The sequence below is a fragment of the Siphateles boraxobius genome, unplaced genomic scaffold (assembly GCF_051911475.1).
Source record: "Siphateles boraxobius isolate OS27281-9 unplaced genomic scaffold, OSU_SipBor_1 9, whole genome shotgun sequence".
Classification (NCBI taxonomy): Eukaryota; Metazoa; Chordata; class Actinopteri; order Cypriniformes; family Leuciscidae; genus Siphateles; species Siphateles boraxobius.
In genome coordinates, this window is record NW_027509219.1 from 30,097,745 (window position 1) to 30,108,211 (window position 10,467).

At 37.3% G+C, this 10,467-nt stretch overlaps 1 protein-coding gene across 5 annotated transcripts in view; it reads right to left on the bottom strand.

Moving 5' to 3' along the window:
- The window catches only part of atp2a2a (ATPase sarcoplasmic/endoplasmic reticulum Ca2+ transporting 2a), a 25,127-nt gene extending 15,935 nt beyond the window's left edge, over nt 1-9,192 (bottom strand). For 2 of the 5 annotated variants that reach the window (XM_077224206.1, XM_077224202.1), the window contains exons 1-6: nt 8,884-9,129; nt 8,621-8,771; nt 6,763-6,780; nt 6,595-6,677; nt 4,875-4,979; nt 4,583-4,721 (exon numbers count right to left, since the gene is read on the bottom strand). In XM_077224206.1, coding sequence (XP_077080321.1) covers nt 4,583-4,721; nt 4,875-4,979; nt 6,595-6,677; nt 6,763-6,780; nt 8,621-8,738 — 463 coding nt within the window. In that variant the 5' untranslated portion in view covers nt 8,739-8,771; nt 8,884-9,129. Of the gene's footprint in view, nt 1-4,582; nt 4,722-4,874; nt 4,980-6,594; nt 6,678-6,762; nt 6,781-8,620; nt 8,776-8,883 lie in introns of all 5 variants that reach the window. The other 3 variants (XM_077224204.1, XM_077224205.1, XM_077224203.1) reach the window with 3 other exon arrangements.
- Nucleotides 9,193-10,467: the final 1,275 nt, after the last annotated feature.

Genomic DNA, 10,467 nt, shown 5'->3' on the forward strand with positions numbered 1-10,467 from the left:
TCGTCTCCGCTTGTTTCAAAACATGTCTCCATTATATTGTCATTTTCTGCTCATCTGGCACTTTGCAACAACTCAACCTTGTTTCTGCAGCAACTGTCAGCATGTTTTCTATAACAACCTCTGACTTTTACATTTTACGTGGTGTGAGAAAGTCACATAAACCGCATGAAATCCGATCAGAGCAGTCCAACTGAAACAGATTTCCAGAAACCCAACCGAATTTCATGAATTTCATTGCCTTTCACACTTCTATCAGATTTCAATCAGATATGCACAAAAATTGGATTTGGACTGGCTGCTCTCAAATGTTAGTCTGGACATACATCATTTATTACATAACATTAATTCATAAGACAATTACATACACATATAAAATCTATAGGTGACATTTCAAAATCTATCCAAGGTCCATACATTATCAAAAGCTTAAAAAAACAACAACTTCCAAACAAGCATTTGTAAAATCAAGTTTTTCTTGACAAAGCATTAATGAATCTCATTTATTTTATTTCAAATCACAATTCTCCATCTTGTTTGCAGCTTCAAATTATATTGTTCAAATTTAAACTGAATATAAAAGGCACTCAATTCATGCTTCCTGAATGAAGTAGATTCGATAGAGATGCACACAATGGAGCTTCAGAAGTTCTTTCTTAAAGGTCCATACTTCAAATTATATGGGAACTTTTCAAAGATGCTTAATTGTGCCACTGACTTATCGAGACCGACCACAACGTGAGAATGAAGTGTCTATTCAATTCAGTTCTAGCTGAGAGCTGATTCATGACTTAAGAGAAGCCCGATGGCGCTATTCACAAGTGTGTCAACACTTTCCAGAACATAGCAGCATTTATCAGTATGCATATACAAAAAGCCTCTGCGATGAGCTATTTCAGGCATATCTAGCCTCCAGGTAGAAGCGTGACCTCCGAACCCCTGAGCTGTTGGAGTTATCTATCCGCCCACAGCCTCCTCATCGGCCCTCGAGGAGCACGGATTGCCCAGAACAAACCCAGCAAAAGGGCCCTATACAACACCCACACAAGGAGTTACCACATATTCAGCTCGATACTGAACTAGTAATGGAGCATACAAGATCAAGAACTAACACAATGCAAAGGAAGATGGAGTATATGCATGCAATCCAGCTGTCATATCATAAAGCACTTTAGTATCTTAAAATACCTTCAGCATGCATCAATAAGCAGGGTAAAATAGCTCACATCTAACCCTCCGCGGGAGGAGGTCGGGGGGACGGAAAGCGGTACAGTTTTGTTTAAAGGTTTTCGCTTCCATCGGTCCCCCAGCAACACAGCGCCGTCTCTGATTTCATTCCTCTGCTTGTTGTAGTGACGCAGGACACAGGGGTCAAACAAATATGCCTGCATTTTACTTGCCATGTCATCACAGAATAGCATGAGCTGTGAGGGGGTCTTGAGGTTGTTGGGTCGAGTTCAAAACAATGACACTAATGTTAGAAAAGCTGAATTCTGCGAAAAAGAACAGTCATCATACATGCACATATTTTTGGGGGTAGCCAATAGAGATAAATCAAGGCTGATAATTGGTTAATCCATTTTTTTTTTAAATAATACTCACTTTTCAGGAAATTCTTTTTTTAACAAGGTTAATTTTCTATAGGTCTAACTAAGGTCTTTCTTAGATTTTGTTTTCTGAAATGGACATCCCACAATATGTTCTTGTATGATGATGAAAGCTCCCATTCACAACAATAGTATTGACAGGTAAATTAACTTAGTTTAACAACAACAGCTTGTAAATGCTTAACACAGACAGCACAAATCAAAGATAATACATATGCAACAATTTAGATTTAAAAAAAATGACACTTAAACATCAAAATACCATGTATCGGTCATAAAAAGGCATTATCTGCCAATCTCTGATCTACAAATCACTGGTTTTGATTGGCCACTCAGAGAAGTGTGATGTGAATTATTGGACACCTGTTCCAACCCCAACATTGATAAATGGCTAGTATCTCCTTTACTCTCATTCATATTAACTCAGCCATTTATGGATTGTTGCTGACAGCCTGGGGGCATCAAACACCTGCCGGGCCCCTGCCGCGGTGATGGCCGATGGTTACCAGGTCCAGCAGAATGTTGCATGCCAGCCCGCCTGGGTGCTTGAATTCCCAAAGCACAGACTATGCTGATAGGTAAGGGTAAAGCCAATGTGAAAGCATTTGCATTAAGGGGAATAGGGGTGGTACATCATGGGCACTTCCCTATAAGGTCATCTCACTGAGTGAACAATAGGAACAGCTGTTAGACCTGGACACCTTCCACTTGACAGTTGCAACACAGACTTCGAAATGGTTCATTGGTTTTAAGTATTGTTTATGCCTCAGACAATGACAATCAGCAATACATAAAGGTATTTCAGGACCAAGGGACCAGTCTAAAACATAGTTGGCTAGACAAGATATTTCTGTTTGATGTTAAAGACATACCCACAACATAACCACATGGCCTGACGATTTTTTTTCTTCAATTTTTTCCAGCGTTAATGCATTTCCAACTAAAGTTTAGGCATGATAGATATAGATATATGTGAGCACACACACCTTCATTGGCAGATGCTTTTATTCAACATTATCAATTCATGCATTCCCTGGGAATTGAACCCATGAGCTTGGCGTTGTTAGTGCCATGCTCTATTGTTAAAGCTACAAGCTGGATGGATAGGTAAATAAGTAAGCAAACAGTTAAATATCATTTACTTTTTCCAGCCCATGAGGACAATGCATGAACATGGACAGTAGTGGAATATTGAAATTGTATAAATATATAATTATAATATATACAGTAGCATATAGATGGCCCCAAAGCTAAAAGAAAAAAACCATTGCATTTAAACTGCTCATATAATGTACCAAGAATTATCCTTACATAAGGCATTACTCAAGATTACACCTGCAGTTGTCTTATATACCAAAGCACCTTGGCTTAGAATATCAAAGAGCATTGAGAGGTAGCCTATGCTAATTAAAGCATCAGATGTGCACTGAGAGGACTGCGAGGTGGCCCACATGCTGAGCTCGGCCCTGCGCAGAACTGATAGGCTGTCAGGGTGCCGCTGGCTTCATTTGTAATTCTGTTCACGCCTAAACTGGTTACAGTCCCAGAGTCCTCTGCAGCGGGTGTGCTGAGCCGAGGCACGGACTGCGATATGCTCACAACCCACAGCAGGAGCAGAGACAGAGATTCAGAGAGAGAGACCACAGGAAAACATTTTAAACGATCAGCGCAGATGCCATCACAGAGCAGATTCAGCCAAAAAGCTCCAGGTGACCCGCTCTTCCTAAATTAATCACATCGAAACAGTTGGTCGGTCAAATCTGTTATCACGTCCCTATCTGCAAAATGTTTTGTGAAATTATGAAACAAATGCATTCGTGGAAAATTTACCCACGTTTGGGCCTATTCACTAACCCCAAAACAGCACCGTTCCAAAATGACCTCTATCCAAGGTGACTTTGCAGTCTGTCTGAATCATATCTGACGTCACAGGCTGCGATTCTGTGAGACGCTGCAGAAGGGGTGGGCACAGGGCTCAGGGCCGGCACCTGTCATCTGCACCATTGTCGCTGTGAGTTATAATTAAACCATTCCATAATCTGAACAGCCTATCAGTGCTAAATATAACATCTAACCACTTTACACACAAAAAAACAAAGCACCAGTTCTACTGCAAAGGAGTTAAAGGTTAAAATATTACCACAATCCCCATCACAGCTCTCATTTTGGTTGCTTTCCCATCTCTAAAGTCTTCAAAAATAGTAATTATGCAAGAAACCACGGGCTTCATCTACAAAACACAATACGATCTTATCCTACATTAGATTTATAAAAGTAACTGAGGCTGCATAATCAAATGAAACAAAACCAGAACACAATATGATGCAAAGTGTGATGATCAAACAGCAAAGGCAGTGATTCAATTAAACCTGAAATGCTAAATAAAAAGCAGATTATTTTGTAATGCGTCACATTTTTGGATCAATGAGAGGTGAGAATTATGATCAGATAACTGAACCTATAATTGACTGATTTTAAAATAATTTGCTATTTATAAAGTAGGATACAGGGTCATTCTCTACATTTATTAATGAATTATTAATGAGTGATTAAAGAAAAACAAATTTCACACTCTACATTATTAATTTGCAAGAGCTCAAATTTGAGAAACATTATCAGGCATCTCCAAAAAGGCATCGCAAAGATATGAGAAGCAAACCAAAAGAGCCAACGCTGTGTACAACAGATATAGATGTGCTTCTGGGCAGAGCATGAGTGCTGACGAACATGTGATGAGAAATGACGCACACAGTCCATTGAGAATCAACAGGTGCAACCAAAAATACCTATACTCATACAATGGAGCTATACAGGGTCCATACAGGGACAGAAGAGCTGAGAGGCTGTTACTTATCTCATATAACAACCCATAAATGCAGTGACCTCATTAATAACTGCATTCAGAGAAATTACTGAGGCTGGACTGAGTGACACTGTGATCACATTGTATTTATGATGATATAAAATGCAATGCTTACCAGCGATCTCCACAATGTCTCCAGGCACAATTTCTTTGGCTTTGATCCTCTGCACACTCTTCCTGTCCTGACGGTACACCTTGCCCATCTCTGGCTCATACTCCTTAAGGGCTTCAATGGCATTTTCTGCATTACGTTCCTGAGATGGACAGAATCAAAATGTATAAAAAAGTCAATTTTATTCACTGGGAAATTTTGCAGCAGAGTTAGGGATGGGACTTCCAGATGAGAGAAACCTGTTTGACAAGTCATTATAGTTGCAATTGTTCAAAATTCATGATACTTTACTGACCTGCCAAACACCTACGATAGCGTTAGCTATAAGAATCAGTAAGATTACAAAAGGCTCCACAAAGGCAGTGATTGTTTCCTCTCCCTCCTCAAACCAGGCTAATACCTGCAGGAAAAAAAACAAAGTCGTGTCACAACACATCACGTTAGATCTAATCAAGTAGTTCATTTTCAAAACACCCTCTGGACATTTCAAGACCAGTAGATCAAGATTCTAGACGAGACATGCCAGTGAAATTTGCCTTCTTATAATGGATTTAACACAAACCGTTTACAAATGAGATTGTGTTTGGATTGCATTAACTGCATGATTTTAAACAAGTTTAAACGAGAGAAGAAAAAAAAAACATGACGATGAAGCCAATAACAGCTGTGCGTTTTAATGACTAGAATTAAAACTCCAACAGCTCACTGCAGCAACATCTTTTATTTCCCTCATTTAGATACATTATAACATGAATAATATGAACTCCTAAAATAAGAAGCTACACCATCTGTTAACTTTCCCTCATGTCATTAAGCAGAAGCACTTTTATAATAACGTGGAGAACAGTTTTGTTTTGCACGGAAGCACTGAAGTTTTGCACCTTTAAAAACAGATTTGCATTATCTGCTTCATATAAAAAGTCATTAGATGCACAGCATGGAGGTCAGATGCAGAGATTGAAGCCTTCCAATCAACATCTTGGTGGTTTTCTCAAGAGACAGTGGAGTTACTGGTGTGTCTGTGGTAATGAGAGGCCTACAACTGAAGGTCAGAGGCCTAATTTGGCCTGCAGAGATGCCCTCTTACACAGCCAACTACGAGACAGCTGTCAAACCACAGACTCCAACACCTCAGTATCACTCCACTGGGCGATGCTGGCATACCTCTCTACTTCCACCCGACCAGCCATCTTCATCTCATCCGCTATGTGAATGCATTCTAACTAATGCTTTTGGGCAGTCAAACTGCCAAAGCATAATGGTCAACCACCTTATCCTTACTTTCCTGGCTTTTATTATTAATTACATTACAGTATATTAAAAGTGGTAGGGATTTATAGGATATGTAGAATACCAATTTACTGTATACAAAAACAAGTAAATTGAAATTGTAAAATTTCACAGTATTACTGTTTTTACTGCATTTTTGATTAAATAAATGGAGCCTTGGTGAGATTAAGAGACTACTTTCGAGAGTAAAAAAACGTATCTTTAATATGTATAGTAAATTTGCAAGAATTAATTCATCTTTAATTTAATAACCCTTTCAAGTCTCCAAGCAAACAGCCACGTGTCTTTTCATTTGGTGGTAAACTCTTAGCTAATTCAAGAGGTCCTTAAACCTCAGCTGTAAAACTGCAGTGCACTAAGATGTCTTGTTTGGCAGCTGGTGACAGACACTCAATCTCATTGAATGCTGTTGTCACCATTCCTAAGGAGTTCCGCTTCCTCAGCTGTTAGCCCTTCTGGTCTGCGAGTAACCCAAGACAAGGAGTGCAAGACTCATGGAGCTAACAAGACATCTTCACTTTCACAGCACTTCCGGATACCAGTCGGTGTTTATTTCAGCGCATGTAACGCTGTGGTTTATTTCTAATGTAAAGCAATCAACACCTGACGTGAAACTGTGTTGAATCACATCTGACAAATAACTGTAATTACCCTATTGAAACTCAAAGATTGTTTCACTCAAAGAACAGTGTACAATAATAATAACTGCAGAACATGTTACTTACAAAAGATATACAAGCTGCCAGTAGAAGAATCCGCACAAGTAAATCTTCAAACTGCTCGATGACAAGCTCCCATATAGATTTTCCTGTCAAACATCAAAATCAAATGTATCAGAATAACAGGAGTAAAACAATGATAACATCATGTTACAGTTTAAAAATGAATATTACCTTCCTCAGCAGGTAACTCTGTGTGGTTAATTGAAGGATATGAAAAAAACAAAGTATAATGTTACAAAAATACACAGTGAATAGTACATTCCCAAACAGAAATTGATTTGACATTGACTATAACACAACTGTCAATTACATTAAGACCTGTGACCTTATAAGAACCTATTAAAACTCAAAGATTACATTTATCTTCTTTCCTTTAAAATGTTGATCAATGTCACACCCAAGTTTAATATTTGAGAAGTGATAGTTACAGTGATAGTTACATAAATATCTTCATGTCACAAACACCTTGCACTCTAAGAAGAGTGAGTGAATATCTGGCTCATCTTTGAGCACATATACATATACATATACACGCATATATATATATACATAGGCCTTCACACACAAGCTGTTCTAAGCCGGCTGGCTGCTAACAGAAATATTTTCAAGTTTTCATAAAAACATGATTCTGTTAAATTGATGAAGACTGGAGAGCAGTCTTAGCTATGCTCGCTTTGATTTTACAGAAACATCATAAAGACGGATAGATTTAAACATCTCTTTCAGCTTATTTCTGTGCTGGAAGGGCCTGTGTGCGCTTGTCTTCCAACCTTGTCAAAGTCTAGGGGAAATGTGCATGGCAAGCTGATTTAACAATTCAAAAACGATCCCCGTTCACATGCATTACGTTACTGTTTTCACAAATTCGCATTTTTGTAGTTTACACAGACAATAATAGTACCGTTTTCAAAAACTTGCACTTTGAAACCTGTTTTCAAAAGTTTGAATTGTCAGACCCCCCAAAACACCGTTGTCATGAAAATGAATGAATCAAAATGCATAAAAAGTTTTCCGTTTTTAGTTGTCTCCTTGTAAACTACAAAAACATGAATTTGTGAAAACGGTGACATCATGCACATGCATTTTACATGTTCAGTCTATAGGCGTGTAGTGTTTCTCTACAAAGTGATAACCAACTAATGGCCTGGCATGTGTAACACAGCATTAATCGTTTTTCGCAGATCCATGTGAACGGGGATTGTTTTGAACACGTTGTCGTCTGTATGCGAAACCTTTCAAGAAAGCAAAAAAGAAAAACGTTTCCATTTTTAGAACGCCGTTGTCATGTAAACGTACACCAAGTAGTATCCATTTATTGCCATAAGCACTTATTAATCACTTGTTAAAAATGTCCATAATGACTAGTATTTTTCAGTTTCATTAATAATTATTAATTTGATATTCCAATAGTGACTAATATCTATTCAATTAATCACTAGTATTTCTTCATGTGCTATTTATCATTACGGCAGTTAAGACAAGTAACTATTCCATTGATCCTTTGTAATTATTTAAGAAAAAACATTTTTCTTAGATTGTAGTACCTATTCTATTACTTGTATAATTTCTATAGTTAATCTCACCAGCTTCAATTGCGTTTTTTTTTAAATTTATAATAAGTAATGAATAGTAAGAATGACTACTAATAAATATCTTACAAGTAAAATTAAAAATGCTGCAAGTAACAACTGTAATACACTACTAGTGTCTATTAATTTAGTGCTAGGAAAACTGAAAGCAAAATAGGTTAAGTCACTAAACAATAAGTACTAGTACCTAGTTGCTAGTTGCTAGTGAAATTTAAAAATATACTAGTCACTAAAGACGTAGCATAAAAGAGATGCTAGTTTTTTTTTTTTGTTTTTTTTTAAAGAATGTTTCCCCAGCTTGCCATAAAGCGTGTTTGATGACGTCAGTTGTTTCGAACGCTCCTGCCGGCTGATTGCAACAAATGTAACAATTTCATGTCAACTTCAAAGCGTCTGTGTGGCGTCGCTGGCTGTGAAGAACACAAAAGTATCAGACGTACCGTTGAGACCCCATTTTTCTTTCTGCTTTTTCACCTGGTCTAAAGTCAGTCCCGTGCTCTCGTTGACGCTGAAATAACTATAAACTTCTTCCACACTCTTCATGTGAGCGTTCTCCATCGTTAGACTGGAATAGAATCCCGATCAAGAAATCTGCCTTGGTCAAAAAAAATAGATACGAATATGCCTATGAGTGAAACATACAGTGACATCCAATAGGACACAATGAAGAACATATGTGGAAAGTTGAGACGGGCAAATGCACCTTCCAATTGTCTTATCCAACAGAGTTCTTCTTTTTTCTTGTTGTTGTTTCCCAAAGAACTGGGAGTCAGTGGAAGCCAAAAGGAAAGATCCTTGCTTAGTACATCACAATCTGCCCCCGTCCAAGCCTCTGCCTGCCTGGAAATGTGACGGACGACCCCTTTTCACGTTCTTCTCTCCCGTTGAGTGGTGATGGAAGCGGCGTTTACTCGTTTTATCGCAGGAGACTCACTACTGCCTCTCTGCCGCATGTGGAGGACGCTGATTGGACAGCAAGTGTTCAACGGAGCCTATCAACATCCAATCAATCGACTTTGGCCAAGGCGGCACTGACGTATATTGAGAAGACTTTTGTTTATTGGTATAACAGACTGTCACTCAATGCCGCTGATATAACTTTAGCCCAGCCCCTCCAATGCAGGTGAATCCACCACAGGTAAACGGTTTTCTTGGAAAGTTGTCTGCAAGTGTATATATTTTTGTACCCTATAGTATTTTATATATTGCTTTGTATGTTGAGAGCGTATATGCAATTCATTTTCTTTGTCCGAATAAAGTAGCCTACATTAAAAAAAAATACATTCATACAACAAAAAATATCTGTGATGTTTTCAATGTCTGAATCTTGGAAAGTCATTGAAAGTTATTATTGGTGAAAAATAAATTTTGATCATACATTTAATCTAAGTTTTATTATAATCTTTTAGTATTTTTTATTTTAAATAAACATGAAAACTGTCTGTCTGTGTGTGTGTGTGTGTGTGTGTGTGTGTGTGTGTGTGTGTGTGTGTGTGTGTGTGTGTGTGTGTGTGTGTGTGTGTAACATTAATACTTTGATTTTAAGCCACGTTTGTTCAGTTCAGTAGAAAACATGATAGTTACTAAGAAAGCCACAATTTTTTACATTACAAATAATTAGTGATCACTTACATGTATTCTACATGTAACTAAAATCATTTTAATAATTAAATTTAAGTATAAAAATTAAATTTTTGTGGATACATGTATTACATTTTTAAGAAGTTTTTTTTGTTTAAATATATTTTCTTTTTATCACTTCATATACCCATTTGGAATGTAAAACTAATAATATTTTTCTAATTGACTCTAATTGCTGGTAAAAGAAAATCAAACTGTGATTATGATGTGGGCTTTTTGAATGAGACTACCGCAGTATTAAATCATTTCAAGCTGCCAGATGTTCATTATACTGTGCAGACACACAGATATGCAACAGTACGTGAGGATGCAATGCTTACACCTACTCAGGGTGACCTATGCATATTATTAATATAAAAATAAATGAATGAATTACCACCCTGCAGCTCTATATCTGTAGATATGTATATTTGTATAGAAATGTTCAGTTTATATGGTTATGGTTTCTTTGGGGATAATAATTATTGTCCATATAATGACCTTCTAGATGGATGAATGCGCCAGACAGAAAAAGAAAGAGAGACAGAAATTATTACTAGAGGTTCTAAAAAGAACCAATAAAAATGGCATTTTAAAGAATGTTAAAAAATATAAATACAACTGCATAAATTGTTCATTTACAAGATGTTCTATGACTTTATTATAC